This window comes from Clytia hemisphaerica, unplaced genomic scaffold (assembly GCF_902728285.1).
Source record: "Clytia hemisphaerica strain Z4C2 unplaced genomic scaffold, Clytia hemisphaerica genome assembly, whole genome shotgun sequence".
In the NCBI taxonomy this organism is placed as follows: Eukaryota; Metazoa; Cnidaria; class Hydrozoa; order Leptothecata; family Clytiidae; genus Clytia; species Clytia hemisphaerica.
In genome coordinates, this window is record NW_027103993.1 from 281,199 (window position 1) to 305,991 (window position 24,793).

Below are 24,793 nucleotides of genomic sequence, written 5' to 3' on the forward strand. Positions count from 1 at the left end.
TGACCAAAATGAACACTGCTAACATGGATGGAGCTTTAATTGTTTTTCTTGTAAATGATTTTATTTAAAAAATAAAGACACATATACGACAACTCCTTTACAGGCAAAGAATCAGGAAATTTATCATTTGAAACATGGAAATAAGGCCCCCATTTTTTTGTGGAGACATTGTTTTTACCCTATGAAGTGCTAACAAGGGAAATCCCCCTAAGGACCATATAAAGTATTCCTTGCACACCTCTATGCTGACAAAGCAGAATTAAAAAAATATTGTCCAATAATTTGTGTTTAAATAATGCAGTGTAAGCAAACAATAGTAGAATTACTTTAAATGATGTTTAATTTTCATGAAGAAATAACATTTATACTATTGTAAATATAGTAGGCCCGGCTCGTAACAAAAAAACATCAGAGGCGTGTAAAATTGGAACAAAGCACCAAATTTGAACCCTATGAAGGGTATTAGAAGGGTATTAGAAGGGTGACCAAGAAAAATTTTAAAGGTCCCCCTTATTTTTGAAACCGTTTAATGGAAAATCTAGGCTCGAGCCCAAGGGCCCAATTTTTATGGAAGTTTCAAACTGTATAGGAAAGGAGTCTGACATGCGTCTGATCAAAGTTGTCTTTAAAGACACTCATTTTAAATACAGATTTATGAAGCAATTGAGAGAACTAAAGAGATATCAAAGGCACGACAAAGTTAGCATTACTGACGATTTAACCAAATCCGAACGCGAACAAGTTAAAGAGTGAAAACTGAAAACTCTCGAAAAACTATATCTAGAAGACTTTTTAAGCGAGTATGTTCGATTTCTGTACTAAAAGGGAATTGTTTGATGTAGAAGTGTCATTCTTTAAGCGATTTATGACCAAAATGAGGGGGAAACCACCATTTCTTCATCAAATAACTCCCGTTTAGTACAGAAATCGAACATACTCGCTTAAAAGTCTTCTAAATAGTTTTTCGAAATTTGGTGCTTTGTTCCAAATTTGCATGATAATCAGACCTACAAATACTACAATTGAGCAAATCATAACAATTTTATTTACAGATCACCAACCATCTAGTTAGACAAAATCAAAATTAGTCATAAATGTTTAAAAAAATAGTGCCGGCATGCAGTGCAAAACTTTATCATGAATATATACAACAAGAACCAAATTAAATGTCTTTACGCTAATGTTTACAAAAATCTCTTTTTTTGTCAAGAAAATAATTCAAACTTAGAAGGTTGTCCGTGATTTAAGACGTTTTATCTCATAAAATTGTATTACTTGTCTCCAAATTTGGCAAATTGCGCTCGAAAGTGGAGCCATATTGGTTTTGGTATACGCTCAAAGAGTGGTCGTTATTCACACTCACTCTGCGTTTAAATATCGGTGCCGGTTTTGTGGATGGTGAAAAACACATGGTTGCAGAACGCTGATTATTTTGGCAGATTTCTTCGGATGCCGTAAAAACACCCACCATGCTTTTTGGTCTCGCTCTAAGTTGAGCTGGTTTCTCACTCTCGCCTAGACTTCCATTTCGAGGTGGTTTGGGCGGTGTCTGCTGAATATTGAAGCTGCTTCTGAGTAGCAAAGAAGGCTCGGTTTCTTTTTTCTCTACTTTACAAAAGCATTCTTTCGTTTGAATCTCTAGCGAATTTCCGTTAAACGACAGTCGAACATTAGAGTCGACAATGAATTTAACATCCATGAAAGTGACAAGCTTATCATCTGTGCCCGGCATATTTTCCATACGGAAAGCACCGATTTCATTATCATTCGGACTACCTAAACTACGGGAACGCGGCTGCCTCGGAACACTGTAATGTCCATCATTGTAACTTGACATGTATACGTAATTTTGGTCTTGAGTACATGCATCTTGAGGTTCTTTAATTCGAGAGCTTCCTGTTGCTTGTTGAATTTTTGTATGATTACAACTTTCAAATTTGTGCTCATTTGGTGGGCGTTTGTTTTCTTCAATACTGGATAAAGAATCTTTGGAAGCTCTGCTGGAAAGGCTTCCATTGCTCAGTCCAGAACGTGTCCTGCTACCATTACTGCGACCACTGTCCCTAAGATTTTAAGACCAGAACACAATATGAAAAACACCGTAATACATCAAATTTCAATGAATTTAGTAAGTTTAGTAGGTCAGTCTCAAAAATGCTCGTTAAAAGATATGCAGGAGTGCAACACTTAAATAAAGAAAGAATTTTTCAGTCTTGTTGAAAAGCTCCACTTCTAATTATAGTAGAGGGCATTTTGTAAAATCGCTCGACTGTTTTGTTAGAAGCACTTGTTATACATTTTTGGAAAGCTAAGGGGTAGGGAAATCGAAATTACTATGTTTCCAATTTTTTTTCGGACACTTTGGTGTGATTTTCGGACAAATATGACGGTCTCAGGCAAAAATCATAGGGTTAAAAATTAATGAAAATTTTAGCTCGAGAAAACGGAGACCTGTTGTATATTTTTGGAAAGCTCTCAAAAAATTAGGATTAGAGATATATTGCAAGTATAGGTGATTTCAGTACCTAACTCGAGATATTGAGCTTCAAAAAGCGCAAAAACTGGACAAAATAGCTGTTTCTGGCTGAAAAACACGGTTTTCAAGGGTTAATATCTCGAGTTAGGTACAGAAATCACCTATACTTGCAATATATCTCTAATCTTAATCTTTTGAGAGCTTTCCAAAAATATACAATAGGTCTCTGTTTTCTCGAGCTAAAATTTTCATTAATTTTTAACCCTAGATTTTTGCATGAGACCGTCATATTTGTCCGAAAATCACACCAAAGTGTCCGAAAAAAAATTGGAAACATAGTAATTTCGATTCCCCTACCCCTTAGCTTTCCAAAAATGTATAACAAGTGCTTCTAATAAAACAGTCAAGCGATTCCAAAAAATCGAACAAAATTCCCCCTACTATTATCTTTTCAACGATCGCAAAACCTATTTAGTTCGAATTCTATAAAAGGTTACAGCCGTTTGTGTCTTCCTTGGAGTAATTTGAGAAGACTTTGATTAGCTTTATCAGTTATGGAAGCAGTAGTTATGGTTGTTATGTATTCATCAGAGGGTGTTTTGCGCAGACTGAACCAAGTTTGAAGAAGTTTGAAATAATCCTGATCCAAGATGGATTTCCCTTCTCCAAAGAATTATCATCCATAAAAAGGGTTGAAATTATTCGATCAACTATTACATGCTTACCTTGAGCTGAATGAAGAGGAGTCACAGATGAAGGTGTCATGTTCTTCAAAAACAAAGTCTTCTTCACAGATCTGCTGGTAAAGCTATAAAAATGGAAATATATCCAATAAAATATCAATTACATTGAGCCGTATTGGTCCTTTTGACTATTTGGATCAAATTACAGTATCATTCTCATAATTACACCAGTACCAGTATCTAATTCAAGTAATGAATAAATTTCCCTTACACGCACTGCTCCCCTATTGCTTTCACCAAATCTTAAGACACTTTGTGTATCACCCTTTTTGAGAACGAAGGAGTGACTGAAACTATTGGGAACAACCCGCAGTTTTGTCCCGCAAAAATCGAGGAAGGTAAAAGCGCTGAGTAGTCAAGTCAATAAGTATTTTGATAAATAACTGCTACTGAAGGCACAACGTACACAAACTCGCTATAGAGAGCCTTTATAAGCTGCAAAGAAACGTATAACTTACCAAATAAAAGAAATTCAACAAAACCTTATGAAAAACATCATTCATTCTTTACTTTCATTGAAAATAGTTCAAAAGTGGGGTATGTATACAAATTATAAGTATCCAATCGTATTATTATATAACACCTGTATTATTTATCACACGAATTTTAAGCGACTTCAACCTATCCAGCCCGCGGTTTAGGTGGCCAGAGTAAGGTTTTGTGCTTTCAGGGCTAGTAGTTGTATCCGTACGAAATAAGGTGCATTATTCTTTTCACCAATCTTTGATATGTGGAACGTCTTCCGTATAACTTCGAGCTAACACCCCTCCTTTGAGTGAAATTCTTCAATAAACGCCCTCTTAAATAAACAACCCTTTCGAATAAACACCTCCCATCTAGGAGGGACATCTATTTGAAACAAATAGTCGTAAGGAAGAATCAAATAGAGAAAAGCTTCATCATCGTACCGGTTGCGTAGGTTTATCAAGATATTGTGAGCTTAGGGTTAAAGTTTTTTAATGATTCCTTCAAAAAGCTTTTGGTATATAAAACATTAAAATTGGCTCAGTCAGTCAAAAGTTATGTACATTATGTTAAAAAAACTTGAAAAGTTTGACCTATCCAAAATGTCAAAATTCATTAAAAACAATGAGCAAAAATTTCAAAACTTGTTAATTTTATAAATAGAAAAGGAAACAACGAAAATTCTTTGACCATTTAGGCAGTTGACGTCAAATACAAAACTGAACGGTCGTCGTCTGAAAAATGCACAAAGATGGCGGAAAAAATTCAAGAAAATAATCAAAAATCACCATCAATAAACGACTTTTGCAGCCCGTCAAAGTGCATCATAAATGAAGAAAACGCACTAAAAGATACCCTACAATGCAGGAAGTGCCACCGTTTAGTCCATTATCTTTGTACAGAACTGCCACTTTACCAGATCCAGATATGCTTGTCATACAAATCAAGAAGTTTCCAGTGTCAAAACTGTACCAAAATCGCGCCACAGGTAATGGAAAGGTATAATTCAAATGAAACATCAAAAATTGAAGGATTCAAAAACGAAATCAAAGCCTGTGAGAATATAATGAAAAGGCAGGACGAAGAAATAAACTATTTGAAAGCACAAGACGTCAATGTTATGGTCAACGAAATGAAAGAAACTATGGACACCAGAATAACCACGCTTGAAAAGAAGATTGAAAACATCATCGAAAAGAAAGAAGAGAAAAGACCACCAATGAGCTACGCTAAAATCACATCCAAACACATCGAGAAAAACATTGGAGATGCGATTCGAAAAGAAAAACAGGAGGAGCAGCTGATTCGATCTACAGCACGCAACCTAATTTTTCATGGGATTGATGAATCGACAGATGAAACTGAAGAAGAAACAAAAATCGAGGACGAAGAATTTATCCATGATAAAATTATTGGTCAGCGGCTCCATCTGAGGAATATAAAGATTACCGAGACGCAGCGGATCGGGAAATTTACGAAAGAAAGAGAAGATAAAGCGAGATACCGACCAATTAAAGTCACATTTACGAACGAAGAGGACAAGAACACAGTGTTGCAAGCAATAACAAAAGAAAAACGCTTTCCTTACCGAGTGACAGAAGATTTGACCAAAAATGAAAGACAGATAATCAAAGAATGGTGTAAGGAAGCCGAAAAAATGAATGCTAAAATCAAGGAAGACAACACAAAATGGAAAGTCCGGGGGAGCCCGCGAAAAAAACTCTATTTCAAAAAGATCATTGTAAAAAGTACGAGCGGTTTATAGAGGCCCATGTGTCTTCACGGTGGCCTGCAAACCTGTAAAGCTTTATTATTATTATTTAGGCGAGGCCAATTTAGTTCGTTTTTAAATTGGTCTCGCCTTAGCTCACAATATCTTGAAAAGCCTCCTGTATACTTCTTGGCGCACCCGGTAAATTCTTTCCGTAATCAAACTAATTTCGACCCATTTTTAAATCTTTAAAATGACGGGCGTTAATTCGACAGACCAGTTTTTTATTAAATAAAAAAATATCAATTACCGGTGGTGAAAACACACCGTCAATTTCATCTTCGCCAATGAGACCATTACTGCATTCATCTATAGAACTTTGTAAGAAGTCGAACCATTCCATTTGTAGCTCTTTATTTTGGGCAGAGAAAAAGTATTGACGTTTCCCTGTAGACAGGATGAGCAAGTTCTCAAGTTTGTGGGGGAAGCAGTGGACATCTTTGGTAGTGATGGTGCATTGCCGCAAGTTGATGATACCTATGAAATGGCGAATCATATGATTTTGAATTTTTGATTTTCACATTGACCCCTACTGGAATTTATCCGGGATTCTTAAAGATCAATCCAACCACCTCTCTTCCTTGAAGTCAAGGCTTTAGAAAATATTTTAGCCTGAATATTCAAGCTTTAAATTTCAGAAAAATGTAATCTTTTATCTCAGCAGTTTTGAAATTACAGCTTGGTCTTATACACCTTTTCGACCGTAGCTTTATCCGACTAAAACCGTCCCAGTCCTTTTTTCGCACCTATAGACACTAGAAAAATATGTTAAAAAGGATTGGTTCGAGTTTAGGGGGGTAATTAAGTGACATGCGCCTGACCGCGCGACTATGGTCGAAAATGTGTATTAAAGACACAGAAATTTATTTTAAATCAGCAAAACATATTCTAAAACCATTTAAAACATCCAAACACTGAAGTCCATAAACAAGTTTGCAAGTATGCAAGTGTACACCATGTTTTCTTTGAAAATAAATTTTTCTTTCACTTTTTAATGTTTTCATGTAACAGAAAGCTGTACCTTCACAGCCTATTTCTATTAAGGAATTTATCCTCGTATGTAAATTGAATAGTGCGGAAAGGGGTCTGACCCCCTTCTTCTAGGCATCCCCCAACCTTTAAAAATGCCTATCCCCAGGATTTTGGACAATAATAGCTAACAAACATATGTGAAATATTTTCAGAGAGAGAAAGCGAAATAATAAACTTCTTTCTTCTTTTTGACTACTCTAATAGAAAACTTCCTTTCTTGAAGACCGGTTGCAAAAATCAGTTTTATTGACAATTGAATCATGCTTGATGGTGGGCATAGCATATTTCCGGCCGGAAAAAAAAAATTCTCAAAAATCACACTAGGCTAATAAGCATCTTTGCGCAAAAAATCAGAAAAAAACTAAGGATGAAATTTAGAGAAAATGCTAAAAAACCAGTTTTTCCGGCATATTTCCGGCATATTTGGCCGGAAAATTTTTTTCTCAAAAATCGGGCTCATATTTTAGGTATTGCCATTTGAGTGTGCAAAATTTCATGAAAAAACATTATATTAAGTACATCTCGACAAATTCAAGAGAAACCGTTTTTCCGGCTGTTTCGGCGATTTTTAGAAAGTTCCAGCTTCAAAGATCGGTTTTATTGGCAATAGCGCACCGCGCTGAATCAAAAAATAGATTTTATTTTTGACATAATCATTACTCTCGAGTTTGTACAAGTTCCAATCCCATCAACCTTTGCGTTAATCTCTTTTGCACGTTAATTGCATCGTTTGACAAAAGATATGTAACAGCTTGCACGTATCTTTAATTGAGCCGCGTTGAATTGTGGGATTGCAACTCGTACAAATGTCAAAAATAGTGAAAAGTAATAATTATGACGTATGCGTTGCGGAGCGCTATTGAATCATACTTGATGCTGGGCATTGTTATCACTTTAAATGATGCTTTACAAAAAATAAGTTCCGACGGAGAAATTATTACTTCTTTTACAAACAATGATACAACAGACTTGTTTACAAGTCCAATGTAATTCCCAAATGGCATTCCTTAATTAACAGGTCATTACCACACAAATTACGTCTGAGATTATTTTGAACATTTTATTTTGATTGTTTAGAGTAAAACCAATGAAATCTGACGTATATCTAAAGGGGAACCGCCCACTGGGCGACTCATTTGTTGATGTAATTATTCAATGATTATTGGTTTAGCTATATATGCAAAAAATACCCATTTAAGTGGGGGATATGCCATAAATTCACTTTTACAACTAAAACGATTGAAAAGTTATTTGGAAAAACTCACAACAGCTTGACGGAAGGTGAGATTTACTTTTTTCAATTTGTTTGGGACAAAGAAACACTGCTGTCCCTTATAAAAAAAGGCTGTGTGTAATAAGTAGGGGCTACAAAAGGTGAGGTGAAAAGATACTTTTACTTTTTCGTGCTTTGATTGTAAGGGTACAACGCTCAAATCGCCACCATTGGTCTTATTTAAACCCTGAACTACACACAAATCTGTAAGGCCTAAAGGCTAGACCCGCGGTCTTTATCGAAAAGTGAAACACGCAATTTCACTGGTTTGAGAGATGCAAAATAGCGTTTGCCGCCTACTTTTTTTGATCTCGCGCTCCGAAAACAATTAAAATGCTAGATTCTATCCGTTGATTGGCACGAATGTTAAAAAGTCAAATTTCTGCTTCACTTTTTTTGTTGGAGAAAGCTGAAAGTTGCCTATCTCGCCCTTCGGGCTTTACAGATCTGTGGAATTACATAGGATAATAACATTAGGATAGTACTGTAATTTACACAGTGCTTTTCTTGAAAGTTGCCTATCTCGCCCTTCGGGCTTTACAGATCTGTGGAATTACATAGGATAATAACATTAGGATAGTACTGTAATATTATGGAACAGATTTATCTGTGTATTCAATGAATCTTTGTTTCTTTCTTCCACTAGGTCACAGAAAAAAAACAAGATGAGTACCGATATTTGATGACCTATCTCAATTTCATGGCCAATTGGGAACACCAAAGCGAAACAGATATTCAAAGCGTCATCGATGAGCAACGACTATTCAAACAACTTGACGATTTCGAATCCGACAAAAAAGTGGATGACGTGTTTAAAACCATGATTGATCTGGCGAAGAAGGTACGCGATGAGACGATCGAGGCTGATGCAATCCAAATAGCAGCTGATACAGCGGCTGTGGCTTCTTTCTGGTCTTTTGGGATGGGTATGGCCGCCTTTGCATCTCTCGAAGCTACCGAAATAGCCTTGAAAGCTAGTATTTCCAAGAAGAGCAAAGAGTTGAACGAGAAAATGACAACGGCAGACAGTGATATTGCTAAAAAGATCAACAAAAATGTTTTTGACTACATCAGTCTTTACAAGAATAACAACAACATTATAAAAGCTCAAGATCCAAAGGGAATGGGTTTGAGAGAAGCACGTGATGCAATTCATGTCTGAAGTTGACACTCATTACGCTGGCGATGGAGGCTTGACTGTCTCCAACTTTGTGCAGATGGCAGCATCAGCACGCATCGCCTTCAACGAACAAGAAATTAACGACGTTTACGACGCGCTCGATTCACTTAAGGGCTCTGACCATAGTCAGAAAATTGATTTTAGTATCTGAACATAAAAGTTGTGTTTTAGATTCTCTAACACTTTTAACAAAGAATTGCCTTTATAAATTGCTTTTTAATCAAATCCCTTAAGAGTAATTAAGAATTTACTTGCAAAAATGACGTTATGAACTTTAAAAAGACGTTAATAATATGTTGCATCAATTTCTTTTATAAAAAGTGCTAAGTTTTAATGGGTAATTAACCTTTTTGTTTCGAACTTTTTTCAAACTGTCCGTAAAGAATTGAACTATTTTAAATTTTGCGGAAAATTTTTCTAAAAAGATGTGTCAAAAGTTATGACTGTTTTTTTAAGCAAAATCCAGATGAAAAATTGATGAAAAACCACTATTTTGAAGATTTCAAGACAAAGAAGCATTTACAAAAATTTTCCGCAAAAATTGTTATTGTTCGGTAAAAGATACACCATCTACTGCGAAAAAAATTTCAAAATGTTTTTTCTCCGCCAAAACTAAGGTCTTCAAAGTTGAAATACTCTTTCTCGCAAAAGTCTTCATTTTCTTCTTCATCAAACTTTTTCAATGCAATTTTTGAATTTTTAGATTCAGGAATAGTTTGTCTAACAGAAAATGTATAACATGCCATAGTCTTGTTGGTTACATCAGTCAAAAAACACATTTTAAACACGGCAATTATGAAAAATTCACTATGGTCAGAGCCCTTAACATGAGTAACAAAGCAGAAGGAGAGGTTCAAAAGTTTACCGACAAGTTAGCAGGATTGAAGATTAAAGATCACGGAGCTCTCTTCATCGTCCACGGAGCATCATTGGCGTTCGCTCTCAACATACTTGGTGTCGCTAAAGATATACTCCAGCGCTGCGCAGAAGCATCAGAGTTACCGTTGGAAGAGATTGACAATTCGGCGTTTGGAATGATGGATGCTTATGGGAAATTTGCAGCCGGTGTGGCCATCATCTTATCTGTAGTGGATGTCATCTTGAAGATCCTGGATATCAAGAAAGTCGTGCAACAATCCAAGAAAATGGTAGACGAGCTCAACCAAAACATTAAGCCTGATTACAAAGAATTTTTCAGAGGAATCAAAAATGCAGCGAAAGCTTACAATGATGCTATTTCAAGCAAAAACACCAAGCAGTAAATAGAAATTGACAGAACATTGATGACGAATTTAAAGAGATTTTTTTATTTGTTAAACGACATGTATATTAGTGATTTTAAGACTTTATAGCCACGAAATATTTTGATTATATGAACAGAATTTGAAGCGGGTGAACCAGACAATTGTGTTTCTGTTTTCTTTAAACTCTGACTTACGTCCTGTTACTCACCAGACCTAGAAGGGTTAGGATTAGAATTTGTAAGCGTCTTAAGGTTAGTCAAGTGTTGTGCTATTCAATTATTTTCCTGACAGCATATAGAATATGAAAATACTTTTAAGATTTTGGAAAATTTTTGGGCAAAATTTATGGAGAAATTTAAAAAATGTTGGTTATTTTTGCAATTTTTTAAAGTACATCGACTCAACTTAATTACATTAGGTATTTCGATTCGGGAGATTTCCAGGCAATATTCCAAGTCTTAATGAGAAATTTTGGAGCAAGATTTTGAATCCTGAGGTCCTAAGAACGTCCTTACTAGGGTTAGGGATACTAGGGTTGCGAGTTGACGGGGGGGGGGGGGGGGGCCGCCCGACTTTCGAACTTTAGACCCTTACCCGGACTAAAAAGAAGAAAACAAAGGAAATTTTTGGGAATTTTACGACCCTTAGCGGGACAAATTTGACCAAGTTTGACCAAATTTCCATCTTTCAGGGGGTAAAAAGTTTAAATTTCCTATTTTTCTGACCCTTAGAAGGGCTGAAATTTTATTTTCTGATTTTTCCTACCCTTAGCGGGACTTTGGAAGTCCAAAAAAGGTACCCTTAAGGGCGGCACATAGCGTACCCTCTGCCTAAGTACGGATTTTGACGCAGAAAACTTTGCATTGATTTTTTTATAGATTCTTATACCTAGAAGAATCTACACTACATACCATATTACTTCGAATTAACGTCTCTCGTGTTTATCAATTTTCATTTACTAGAGAAGGCACTTAAAAGAAGGGGCTGTTTATTAAATAATTCATTAACAGACCAAGAGAGGAGGGAACGTTTATTCGAAGTAATACGGTATTCAAAACTTCCTTTATTTTTGGTCCAGCGCGCAGCAGAATGGACCTTTAAAAAGCAACTGATCGAAAAGACTTTGTCTTTGTCGGGGCCTGTGCGTGCAATAAATTAACAAGTCCAGGCTAAACCAACCGCCGATCTAGAATTTTTTGCCCCGCCTACCCGCGCGATGTTTGACCTATGTTTTGGATTGAATTAGTAGTAGAGTCAAATTTCCCGGTTTAGATTAAAGGGTCGTTTCAGGTAGGGTTAGGGCTAGGGTTGGGGATGGGAGTTAATCCCGGGAAATACATCAAAAACTTTCAAAACTTAGCAATACATAGAAAGTGTCAAAGAATAGAAGCTCAGATAGGAGGATGGGAAGGAATTTTTTTGCGTCACTTAAGGAACCCGGTACGAACGACATTCGGTTATTGCCACGTCAGCTGGACCTTCACACCACTCCGGCTTCTTGTTCTTTTTAATGAAACAAGCGTGAAATGAAAATCACCTCAAGTTGTTAATCCAGGCCAACAAAAATTTTTATCGGAGTTTTTGGAAAAGGCGCCAAATTTTAACTATTCAATGTTGGCGTTGCCAGAATTCATCATCATCACTATGATTATTGGCTCACAAAATAATTTAAAACACCATAATAAAAATGGTTCGGGGCGTGTCCTAGATGAGATCCTAAAATTTATAACTAGCAACTTTGCTTTTAAGGAGAGAAAAACAAACTATTCAAAGCAGCCGACAAAAGAAATATTGGACATCGAATCTTGGAAGAAAATCGTGTGTTGGAAGTGAGTATTATTGTGTTTTTCTACCAGCTTACAAGGACTTATTCTTTTTGAAATTGTGTTAGATTTTCCACAAATTAACCAGGAATAAGAATAACTAAAACTCTCTATCGACAATTTCAGAAATCTGGAAAGCAGTGACACAACAAAAAATCTGTTTCCAAATCCTCCTTTTAGTGTCTGATTCTGTTGGCACCACTAGTTTGTTGGCCTATCTTAACTTCATCTCTAATTGGGAGCACGCTGTGGATGGTGATGTCCAACAACTCATCGAAGAACAAAAATTATTCAAAGAATTGGGTGATTACCAGTCAGATACTGCCGTCGACCATGTTATTGATCACATTATTCACTTGGCCAAGAAAGTGCGTGATGAAACCATTTCTGCTGATGCAGTTCAAATATCAGCTGATGCAGCTGCCGTGTCTTCCTTCTGGTCATTCGGAATGAGCATGGCTGCTTTTGCATCTCTAGAAGCTACCGAAGCCGGTCTAAGAGCTGACATTTCCAAGAAAAGTAAAGAATTGAACAAGAAGCTTGAAAGTTGTGATACTGACATTGGGTCGAGCATCAATCAAAAAGTGCACCATTACATTGCAAAATATAAAGCCAATAATAGTTTGATCACTGCTTATGATGTCAAAGGATTCAGCTTACGTGAATGTCGTTCGGATTTGATGCAGTTCATGGCAGAAGTGGACACGACGTTCAAACACAAAGGTGGCCTAACTGTCAACAACTTCAAACAGATGGCTGCTTCAGCTCGAAAAGCCTTCAACGCCAAACAAATAGAAGAAGTAACGAAAGCAATCGATAAATTACATCTGAGCACAAAATCGATAAATAATGTACAAGATTTCATCAACATCTTGGCAGGATTTCAAATCAATGATCAACATGCTGTCCAGATCGTGCAAGGATTCTCATTGGCTCTTGCTGCTTCTTCGAAAATAAAGGTTGCTAAAACAACGCTTCAAGAGTGTGCCAAAACTGCTGACATCCCAGTTGCAGAGGTTAGTAGTGAAGCCTTTGAGATGATGGATGCTTGTGGAAAGTTTGCAGCTGGTGTTGTCATCATTATCTCAGTGGTCGATGCTGTCTTCAACGTTCTGGACATCAAAGACGTGGCGAAACAATACAAACACTTGGTGGACGAACTTAATCACAACATCTAACCCAACTACAAGGAGTTTTTTAATGGTATTCGTGACGCCTCAAAAGCTTACATGGAAGCTTACAATGTTACACCTCTCTCTGTTTCTGGTGGATTCCCGCCTTCTTCAAACTAAGCGATGTATATTCAGCACAAGTATTTAACTTAGCACTGTGTATCATTTATTTGTGAATTTTCTTCTGTCATTAGCCAAAAGCCAATATGAGAGTTTGAATAAAAATTTGAGCATATGATTCAACTTGTTTTTCGATTTGAATGATTTTGCAACCACAATCGAGATAGACAAGAAAACTTTTCCTTGCCTTAGCTGTCTACCAGCATGCAGGCGAGGGCACCACTCTACTTACTTGCTCTTGAGCTGCTGAGCATCAAGCAGCCAGGCATCAAATGCCATTCAGGGTGTCTATGGCATTTTTGTTCACCATTTTCAAGGTTTTCAAGGTTTTTTTGGCAAAACTTTAGCGTTTTTTCAAGGTTTTATACCATTCTGGACCATTTATTGGGTATTTTCAAGGCTTTTCAGAACTAAAATTGACTTAAATAGTAAAAATCTTTGGAGCTTAAACATCGACCAAAACTTCACTGAGGACTCAAGCCAAAACAAGACAACTATACTGTCACAATCATGCATTTTCAAAGTTTTCAAGAAATTCTTTCCCATTACATTCACTTTCAAGGTTTTCAAGGTTTTCACCCTGCAATTTTTTAAGCCTTTAGCTTGGATTCGAACTCACTACCTTATACGTTTCGTGGGATAAGTGTACCTTTACGGCCAAACGACCTTTTAGTGAAAACCTTTTAGTTGAAAAACCCTGTATCTCTCCTTCTCAGATTTACATCTTAGCTTCTCAGACTCGAATCTTTGTCTCTGGAATCTTTAATACACAAGTTGAAAAATCAAAGTCTGAAGACAAATCACGCTTTTACTCGAAATTTTTATTTGATTTTTTCGGCCTGCGGGATAAAGAAACGGACCGAAACTCGATGGGGATTGATGTTCACATATCTATATGAATGGGGATTTCAATTCTTTTGTTTTAAAGTCAGAAAATTCAGTGGACCATCATGGACAAAAGGTTGTAGACAAATGAAATTTTAGTGAAAAATGATGAGAAATAGAACAAAATGACTCTTCAATGTGTCTGAAATAGGAGGGAAGTTAAGAAAAACACTTTCGAAGTTGTTGCATTGCTTTTGAATTGCTTTTGAGGGAACCACAAGCAAAAGGTCAGCGTTTTGATACTGGTGTAAGCCAATTAATCAAGCCCTTGTGGTTTGCCCTTGTGGTTAGACTGCAGTGGGTGACTTTCAAAGACTTTGAATGGGTTTGGAAAGCACCCAGAACCTCTTGGAAAATTGTTTTTGATCGATATTGAAGTATTTTGCAAATATTGCAGAAGTCTATACAAACCTTTTGTCCATGATTGGAGATGGCAGTTTATCTAATTATTTTCAGTTGGGACAAAAATTGGAGTATAATTTTCCAATGGGAACGATATTTTGGCCAATATTTCCAGTGGGAAGGGTTCCCAGTTGGTCAGTGAGTTTTTTTTGGGGTTTGCAAAAGCACACTCATTTCGTGGCCGGATGTTCTAACTTTATGCCACGGTGGACAAATTCGATTAAGCTATTAGTTCGATTGTCTTTTTCATCATAAATCAAGGTATTAGCAACACTTGCCTTAGCTTTGATGTATGTTCTAAAATCCTTTTTAAATGCGTGCACTGCTTCGACTTGATATAAATATTAAGTTAAAGTTACTTGAATTGGGATCTCAAGTGGGGTAATGTGATATATCTAGCATTTACCTTTAGGTTCTTTAGCTTTCTTCTTTTCAGTCAAGTTTTTCCAATACATCAGATAACTTTCTGTTCTCTGTCGCACATCTTCGTGGAACCAACTTTTATCTTTGGTGTTTCGCAAGTATAACGCATCGTTGCGTCCAATGTCTGCTAACACAAAATACCTGTTGACAGAAATAAAGGGATAAAGAGCGTTGGACGATCACTTTATTTTACTTTGAGCAAGCCTGGCTTATAATTAGCAAGTAGTAAATCACCGGCACCTCAAAGACATCTATGATTCATGAAGACTAGAATGTTCTTTTACTCTTTCATGTCCTAGTTAAATGTCTCTAGAAAATCACTTCTGACCAAATTCAATAATTCTGTACAATCCTTCATGACGAGAACATGTCAAAAACTTTATTGAGTTGGTTTACAGACTGTATTCTTAGATGACGTTGATTCATGTTGAATTCGTTCAAATTCGTTGCAACAATTGACGCGTATTAGACTTTGTCATTAACCCTTAAAGTACCAATGACTATATACTAGGCATGGGCTATATATGGCATGTAATGCCTAGTTTGAATTAGAAATCGTCATTTTTGGTCTAACTCGTAGAAATTGGATCTTTCCAGCGAGATTTTAAGCCAAAAAGTCAAAAAAATGCAAAAATTTGACAAAAATCGACTTTTTTGCGGAACGACCGTTTTGAGGGCGCGAAGCGCCCGAAAGGGAGTGTAGCATCCTTTCTCTAGATCTGGGCGTGTGGCGTAAAAAATTTGTATATGCACGAAATTTTCAAAAAAAATCGTACGGTGACATATCGACTTTGTTTCGTGTTGGATGGGATCAATTTTCTGTAGCACTATTAAAAGTATCTGTTTTGTAAAAATATTTATTGCAATAGAATATGATTGATATCAAAAGTATTATAAAGTAAGACTTTTGATTAAAATTGCAACTTTTGTACAAATAATAGTAATAGTACCAAAACTTTATCTCTTTTGCTTTTTTCCCGCTTCTTCCAGATGTCTGGGCTCAGTCTTTTTTTCTGCGTTTCATTTTCAAAACAACAAAGATGGCCCTGAAAACCAACGAATCTCTTCGGTTTTTGAGGTGCATGCATTAACTTTTGGACTGATTTATGGCCCATTGAAAGGTAAATCTTCATTTTTTTTCACCTTTATAGTTTCAACTACCTTTGGAATGTTGCTTTAGTACTTTTTCTTTGTGTTGACTTTTTTGTATTAAATTGGATTTCATCTCACAAAACAAAATGTTTTTTTCTCGGCCATGTGTTTCATGGATATCATATGGCCATGTTTTCTTTCCACAGCTTATTTTTTTTCATATGGGTCGTGTGTTTATTATTTCATTTTACTCTAACTATAATTATTTTCATCTCTTCTGTCTTCAGGGTTCAGGTGAAGGAGCTTGATTGATGTGATGGGTGACTTTTAACTACCGATCGGCCGACTGGCTGAATCAGCAGTGTTTCAGAGTTTTGGTGGGTGAACGTGCACAACAAAGAAGCAGCATAAAACTAAAATATACATAGTATATTATGACTGTATGAACAGATTGTGATTGATGGAGAATAATAAAATGGTCCTATCCTGCTGAATATAAATTGTGCCAGTTCCATGTTATTCCGTGCAATGTTTATGAGACAAAAGAGAAGACTGTACTGGAAAGCAGAATCAAAATGATAATTACTAGTTGCTATTTTCGTCTTTGAAGATTTCTTCAATATTTATTCGATAATGGAATCATTTTGATTTGGCTTGATTGATTGTTGATTCCTCCATTATCGCTTGCTGACTCTCGAGAGATTTTTGTTTAACATTGGAGCTTGATCATCATCAATTAGAATAATGCCGATTTATATTTGTACGATAAAGTGATAACAAAAGCATGATTGATGACTTTAGCCCAAAAGACAACTTAAATGATAAAAGTACCTATATGTTACTTTTGATGCTAGCTCGAATATATTTTCAAACAAGATATCTTTCACAAAAAAGTGTTTTTTACTGGCGAATCAACTTATATTTTCATAAACTCTTTGACGTGAGATTGTAGATAACGCTTGTTATTATTTACCGCCTAATAAATAGTAATGACATTACTTTAATATACTTATATGAATTATAGAAGTTTTTGAATTTTATTCTGCAAGGCAAGGTTCTTGAAAAAATTAATTTGGGCTGGTTTGGATTGATTTTATAAATGAAACATTGGAAACATCTTTTTGCCGAACACACAATATCGCAAAAATAGACTCACAAATAGACAAAATTTCCTCACGCAAAAAATCTCACTAGTCTTGATAAGTTACTGGAAATTATTGCTAGGCTGCTGATTCCTTTTCGAAAAATTGATACTACATTTGAAGTGAATGATATCATAAAGAGGTAGCACATTCTGAGAGATTGTATACTAGGTTCTAATGGCTGAAAAGCTCAAGATCATCGTTCAAACTACGCACTATTTTCTTTTAAATTTTGAAGGGAAATGTATAATATAATTTTTGAATTGTTGATAAATTTGTCTTTGTAAAAGTTTTATAGAGAGCTAAGTAATTGTTTCAAAAACTCACAAAAAGATGGGATAAAAGTATTTCAATTTATTCAGATAAACTACCAGCCTAAAGCCTAATGTAATATCTTTGTTGTTGGTCATTCAGCCACAAGAAACATGTGTGTTCTTTTTTGTCACTTGCACTATTTTTTATAAGAACCAGTAAATTTTTGCACTTTGAGCCTGAAATTGTTTTTGAATTGCTCAAAACCCGGCGTATTTAATTTTTGAGCCTCGTATTGTTCTTATAAAATTCTTATAAAAAAGAAAGAGTTGAGTTGAAAAACATTATCAATAAATTAGAGCTAAGCATTAGCTCATGTTAATTTCGAGGAAGCGACTAACGCTACGCCCATCACGGCTCTTACGCCCTTACGCATCAAACATACGCCCGCTTGGTGGCCATCTTGAATCGTAGCCTATAAACCGTGACCGAAAATCGAAACACATTCTTTTAAAATCATAATGTTTTGGAATTTGATGAGTGAAGTCATGTGGATTCTTGGAAATTTTATCCTGTAAATTTAATCAAGCTGTTGTAACTCGTTCATCCTGTCTTAGTTGGAACCATCTTTGTGTAAATTATTTGGCATTCTGTCGTGCATGGTATCAATCAAATTTTGGGATACTGAACATTGCAACTCCCCTTTCTTGTGTGTTTACATTCCGCCTGGTTGATTTGAGAATCCGCGAAATGTGGTGACCTTTCGAGACCGTTCCCAATCCATTTGTGGCCGTAACGTAGCCTTGGCTTGTCTGTCAACCTCCACACACCAATCAGCGGAGTGCTTCCTGCCAGTCCTGCCCTGTTGTGACCTAGATTCCATCAACAACTCCAAGTGTGCTGGGTGAGTCGTTTCCTTTTTAGAGTTTGTTGTCCCATCTATACGTGTCCAGCATTCCCACATGCATCTCTAATAGCACACTGACTATTACTAGCCATAATTTTCATTAAAGTGCCACCGCAGAAGAACGATCAAATAAGTTGTTGAATTTGGAAAGAAATGTTACTGATAGCCGTTACTTTTGTTAGAATGGCATCTTATCTGAAGCAAAATTTAGTCTACAAATATTAGCAATTTGTGTCCATCTCATAGATATCTTCTTATAGAGATAAGATAAAGTTATTTATCTGTTTTTTTTGTCATCTCTTTTATTACCAAAATAATGGTATATGATGGTTTGTTTATATGAGGCTCGGAAAACACGAGTTAAAAAACATGAGTTAAAAAACACGAGTTACAAAAACACGAGTTACGTTAAATGTGACGTCATCAATGGGAAATTATGACGTCACAAGTAGATAATTTAAGTCGTCAATTTATGGTGAACCTTAATCTTACGAGTTAATTAACTCGTCAATTTATGGTGCACCATAATCTTACGAGTTAATTAACTCGTCAATTTATGGTGCACCTTAATCTTACGAGTTAATTAACTCGTCAATTTATGGTGCACCTTAAATTGACGAGTCAAATTTTCATGAAACCAAGTTGGTCAAAAATTCTAAAATTCAGATTAAAATAGGCATACATTCAATATATTATTGAATTGAAAATTATTAGTAGGCAAAATAGGTTCATTACGAGTACAATTTAAAAATAATTGTACGAAAAAGTTTTAAAATGTTTTGCTAAAAAAGAATATTTTTAAATGACGACATAAAAAGGAAAACGGTTATTAAATGAATTAAAAGATTTATTAAAAGTGACAATGAATAGAATTATTTCGTAACCTCTTTGTTAAAGTTCTATTTTTCGATTTCCATTACGCAATCGAGAATTTTCAACATTTATTACCATACAAAAAACAGTTTGCAAAATATGTTTCCGGAATTTGAAACGAAAGTACCAAATGGAAACAATATGAATAATATACCATTGATTTTCTTGGTGATAAAAGAGATATATTTTAATATTAGGTTTACGAAATTTTACCTGATTGAAAGATATTCTAGGACTTAGATTCCAGGCTTCGAAGAAAAATCTTTAAAATGTAAAATTAGGGTCCTGGGTACTATTTTGGAAATGAAAAAGCATGGAAGAGAAATTTTCAATTCAATAATATATTGAATGTATGCCTATTTTAATCTGAATTTTAGAATTTTTGACCAACTTGGTTTCATGAAAATTTAACTCGTCAATTTAAGGTGCACCATAAATTGACGAGTTAAATTATCTATTTGTGACGTCATAATTTCCCATTGATGACGTCACATTTAACGTAACTCGTGTTTTTTGTAACTCGTGTTTTTTAACTCATATTTTTTAACTCGTGTTTTCGAGCCTCTGTTTATATCATACTAAACGCTACTGTACTAAACTGCCATTTTATTGTAATAGTCAAACGACAAGTTTTTGAAAAGATAAAGTTTCTAATTTCCGTTGCTCAGAGCGGTTAATAACTACTTGTGGTTTAAATAGGGAATTTCCCAACAAAAAGGGAATTTCCCTTAATTCAACTCCCTGAGGTAATAAAAAAAGACATATAGAGCTTTGAAAATGGGTAATCAGATCAAAACAAATCCGGAAACGTGTTTTTAATGATGATAAAACAATAGAAATACAGTCAAGCTAAGAATGTTACCGGTACACCATTTAACCGGAACTAAAATACTGAAAAACGCGCGCAAAATTATGAGATGTTTGCCCAACTTTCTTATGCGCGAAGCTATGAATGCCATCCTCGGAAGCTTTAGGCTTCCTGTGGTGGCAATTATGCCTCACCCTAGCTGGATTCCCTGCACTAGTTTCAACATGGTTCAACTATCCCGTTTTTTATTTAGACTTTCTCAACTTCAGTTGAGCTATTTGGAATTAAAGTGTGTCTGTCAGTGTGTGGGTGTACGTGGGTGCATGTGCAGATGTCGGTCGTCACCTGGATGCATGCTCAGGACCTGGGGGTTGGCTAATTTTGCTAAAGTTTGTACATTTAAGCTCCTTGGGTGAGTCCTTGGGGCATTCTTCTTCATTCTTCTTGGGAGTTGGCTGATTTTGCTAAAGTCTTGTACATGTAGTTCCTTGAGTGAGTCCTTGGGGCATTCTTCTTTATTTTTTTTTTTGGGGGGGGGGGGGGGTGGCTGATTTTGCTAAAGTTGTACATTTAAGCTCCTTGGGTGAGTCCTTGGGGCATTCTTCTTCATTCTTCTTGGGAGTTAGCTGATTTTGCTAAAGTCTTGTACATGTAGTTCCTTGAGTGAGTCCTTGGGGCATTCTTCTTCATTTTTTTTTTTTGGGGGGGGGGTGGCCGATTTTGCTAAAGTTTTGTACATTTAAGTCCCTTGGGTATAAGTCCTTGGGGCATTCCTCTCATTTTTAATTGAATTTAGATGGGAGGGACGTACTCCATAGGTTCTGGCATACCTGGTCAATACTATGAAGTAGTTAATATTTTGCATGCTTGTTCCTTGGAATCCTAGGAGTGTTTTGTTATTCCCCCTAGAGGTTGATTGGTGCGAATTTTGCACACAAGTTCTTGAGTGTATCCCTGGGTGTGCTTCATACTTTATTGGATTTTGGGGGTGGGGTTACTGGTTTTTGTCCTAAACTTGGTACAAAAAGTGGGCAGGCTGGAGACCTCGAAATTGTCTGAATCCGCTTCAATCTCGAGCACATTGCGCTTTGGGTGAATTCACTGGGGCGTTTCCCCATTTTTCAGTTTTGCAATTTAGTTTTAGGGTCACCAATTAAAGGCTGAGAACTAAGTCGAAATTTGGACATACTGGGGATCTCTGAAGTGTTTGAAAGGCAAAAATTTGCAATCATGGTCCTTGGGTGAATCCCTGGGTTAGTTTTTCTTCATTTTCAATGTGATATGATTCAAGGGTGTTGTCACACCCCATAACGCCAATATATAACACCATTACTTAGTTTACAGGATACTTTAGAGTGATTCGATTTGGCTGGAATTTTGCACATTTGCTCCTTGGGTAATTCCTCAGTCCTAATTAGCATGTGGGTCTACAATTGGCCTCTGGGAGACTATGAAGATGCCGAAGCTGAGCTGGTGTTGTAAGCACCTCCAATCTAACTAGGGAAAACTGTCCATTGGGGGATAATTACTGTGCTCATAGTCACATTTTCACCACATCGTCTTGCAGCTCAAGTTTTAAAATTTTCATGCCGCCCCACAACTTAGATTTTCAACTTTATCATGCCGTCCCGCGGCTTATTTTTTCAATTTCCATGCCAAAAATTTTAATTTTATCGTGCCGTCCTGCAGCTCAACTTGCCAACTTTATTATTATGCCGTCCCGCGGTTTAGCTCTTCAATTTTCATGCCATCCCGCGGCTTAGTTTTCAAATTTTATTATGCCGTCCCGCGGCTTAGCTCTTTAATTTTCATGCCGTCCCGCGGCTCAAAATTTCAATTTTATTATGCCGTCCCGCGGCTCAAGTTTTCAATTTTTCGTGCCGTCTCACAGCATCATGTGTTCTTTTTAATCACCCTTGGCGTTACCTCTGGTTTAGGCAACGACCCTAATCATCGTATCTACTCCTAAGACCTGTCTCGGGACCCATAGCGATCATAAATGTTCTATGCGTAATGGCGATCCTATGTTAGATTTGGCGGTGGTTTTGGGGGTGTGGGTTACTTCGTAACCCCTTACACTTATAGTTAGCGGCTAGTTTAGATCAAGTACACACTGCCTCTCGGGCACACACGACAAGTCCCCCCCCGGGACTTTAAGGTCACGACATAGCGTAGTCCCAACGGTATTAAGCTAAGGACACTACACTGCCACGCAGTACCCGCTACGAGGTCGCTCACAGCTCCCGGCTACGCACCTCAGGCCGTCCCGCGGCTTTCTCAGTGGCTGTCCCGCAGCCCTAGGCGTTTAAGTTATCAGTTATATTGCATGGTACATCCCCAACGTCACCCCAAATCCTACATCAAGACGCAGCCACGCAGCAACGCAAAAACTTAAATTACATTTTCATTTTACATCCAACTCGTTTCGACAATAAATATTTCAGAACGCAAATACTTTGTCTCTATTTCTCTTGTTTCCACTTTGGTTTTTTGTTCGATAATTATTGAATCAAAAAACTCTACATTACGTCCATCTGACGTAGAAATTAATTAGAGCTAAGCATTAGCTCATGTTAATTTCGAGGAAGCGACTAACGCTACGCCCATCACGGCTCTTACGCCCTTACGCATCAAACATACGCCCGCTTGGTGGCCATCTTGAATCGTAGCCTATAAACCGTGACCGAAAATCGAAACACATTCTTTTAAAATCATAATGTTTTGGAATTTCCCACCCGCCCTTACTTGCCCAAAATAAGGATAAGCACCAGCTCTTACTTTCTTTGCTTTCTTTCGTTTTTTTTTTCTCTCGTTTCTTAGGTGACGTCGACCGGCCAACGACGACGGCCAATCAACGATGTCAAGGCGCTTTTTGGTCCCAAGGTTTTACCTCATTTTCATACGCGGAGGATGTTTAGTCCAGGGACCGCCTAGTTTGGGATGTGCCATGTATCATCAGGGGGGTGTGGGTTACTTCGTAACCCCTTACACTTATAGTTAGCGGCTAGTTTAGATCAAGTACACACTGCCTCTCGGGCACACACGACAAGTCCCCCCGGGACTTTAAGGTCACGACATACCGTAGTCCCAACGGTATTAAGCTAAGGACACTACACTGCCACGCAGTACCCGCTACGAGGTCGCTCACAGCTCCCGGCTACGCACCTCAGGCCGTCCCGCGGCTTTCTCAGTGGCTGTCCCGCAGCCCTAGGCGTTTAAGTTATCAGTTATATTGCATGGTACATCCCCAACGTCACCCCAAATCCTACATCAAGACGCAGCCACGCAGCAACGCAAAAACTTAAATTACATTTTCATTTTACATCCAACTCGTTTCGACAATAAATATTTCAGAACGCAAATACTTTGTCTCTATTTCTCTTGTTTCCACTTTGGTTTTTTGTTCGATAACTATTGAATCAAAAAACTCTACATTACGGCCATCTGACGTAGAAATTAACTGATAAAAGTTTGACTTATAAAAATAATTTGTTAGTGTCGAAATTTCTTCGCTTTGCGAAAACGGAAGGGTCGTTCCGCAACCCCTTTTATGTTGATTAAGATTTTGAACGTTTTTTTACCATTGAGTGATTCAATCAATGATTGATTCAAGAGCATCCGAAATTTGGTCCTGCTTTACTTGATTCTGTTCTCGAGCGTATTAATTTGAGTTTTACAACTGGGTACCTTTCTATCATTCAGGCAGGTCCACGCAATTCCCCTTACCTACCGCTCCCTTCACCGCCACCCAGTGCACCCTTCCTAAATCGGGTGGCACCGAAGAGACTCTAAGCTTTCCAACGAGCTAAGAACAAGCTTCTAACTCCTTCTAAATCTGGAGATATAAGCTTTTAAAGTTTGAACTAGTGATTTTCTTTAAAAAAATTAGAAAAAATGACGGTGGTATACTTAAAGGGTTAACGTGATCCAAGCCAAGTACCAATAGTGGTGACCCTACCAATAAAAACATAAGATACCTTTCATGCCAGGACTTTTCATTCATTAGTTTAACTTCGGGAGGAGATTTGTAAAGAACACCTTCTTTTTTGATCAACCCCATAATGATGATGTCATTAGACTATTTTGCTTTGTTTTGCTGAAAAGAACAAAACAAGAAGAATCATCAAAATTTCTTCCATCGTGAAGTAAGAACTTATTTCAACCGTAGCGCAGTGGTAGAGCTTCCGGCTACGGTGCACAAGGTCGTGGGTTCAATCCTCGGCCGGGTCATACCAAAGACTTCGTACTTACGACAAAAAATGGTACTTGATATGCCTCTCTGCTTAATGCTCAGCAATTGAGAGGAGGATCACCTTCGGGTAGATAGCTATCGAAAGAGGAATCTTCGAGTTTGCGGTCGCAGATTTATTTACTTACATTTTACTGGGAAACTTTGTAACCTTTCTATTTTAGACAGACCTTTACGATGGGATTCTATCTGGTGGTTCAGTTCTAAGTAAACTCCTGCATGCTAAAATTGGTTTTTCAACAATTCTTTGGACAACAATCAGAAGTGTTTCTGTATGAAACCTTACTTATGTATCTCAACCAAACATAGACGATTCCGATCTAAAGAAAATATTTTCTTTGAAATATATGATCTGGGACAAAAACAGATTGCAGACTCTTGACATTATGAAAACCACCCTCACATCTTACAGCCTAAATAATGTGAAAGAAAATGGAACAAGATAAGACTCCTTATCGATA

General features: G+C 36.9%; 3 protein-coding genes across 3 annotated transcripts; 2 read left to right on the forward strand and 1 right to left on the reverse strand.

Annotated features, from left to right (window-relative positions):
• Positions 1–317: 317 nt before the first annotated feature.
• LOC136811178 (uncharacterized) lies at positions 318–24,169 on the reverse strand. Its single transcript, XM_067067797.1, has 5 exons — positions 24,061–24,169; positions 14,993–15,150; positions 5,706–5,932; positions 3,202–3,284; positions 318–2,063 (listed from the first exon to the last, which is right to left on the reverse strand). Exons 1-5 carry the CDS (start codon positions 24,141–24,143, stop codon positions 1,259–1,261), a joined length of 1,356 nt encoding a protein of 451 aa, XP_066923898.1. The 5' UTR covers positions 24,144–24,169; the 3' UTR covers positions 318–1,258.
• Positions 7,659–10,322, forward strand: LOC136811179 (uncharacterized). Its single transcript, XM_067067798.1, has 2 exons — positions 7,659–7,768; positions 8,407–10,322. Exon 2 carries the CDS (start codon positions 9,750–9,752, stop codon positions 10,200–10,202), a length of 453 nt encoding a protein of 150 aa, XP_066923899.1. The 5' UTR covers positions 7,659–7,768; positions 8,407–9,749; the 3' UTR covers positions 10,203–10,322.
• Positions 11,936–13,422, forward strand: LOC136811175 (uncharacterized). The gene is made up of 2 exons (XM_067067794.1): positions 11,936–12,013; positions 12,188–13,422. Coding segments are annotated over exons 1-2 (999 nt in total). The 5' UTR covers positions 11,936–12,012; the 3' UTR covers positions 13,186–13,422.
• Positions 24,170–24,793: the final 624 nt, after the last annotated feature.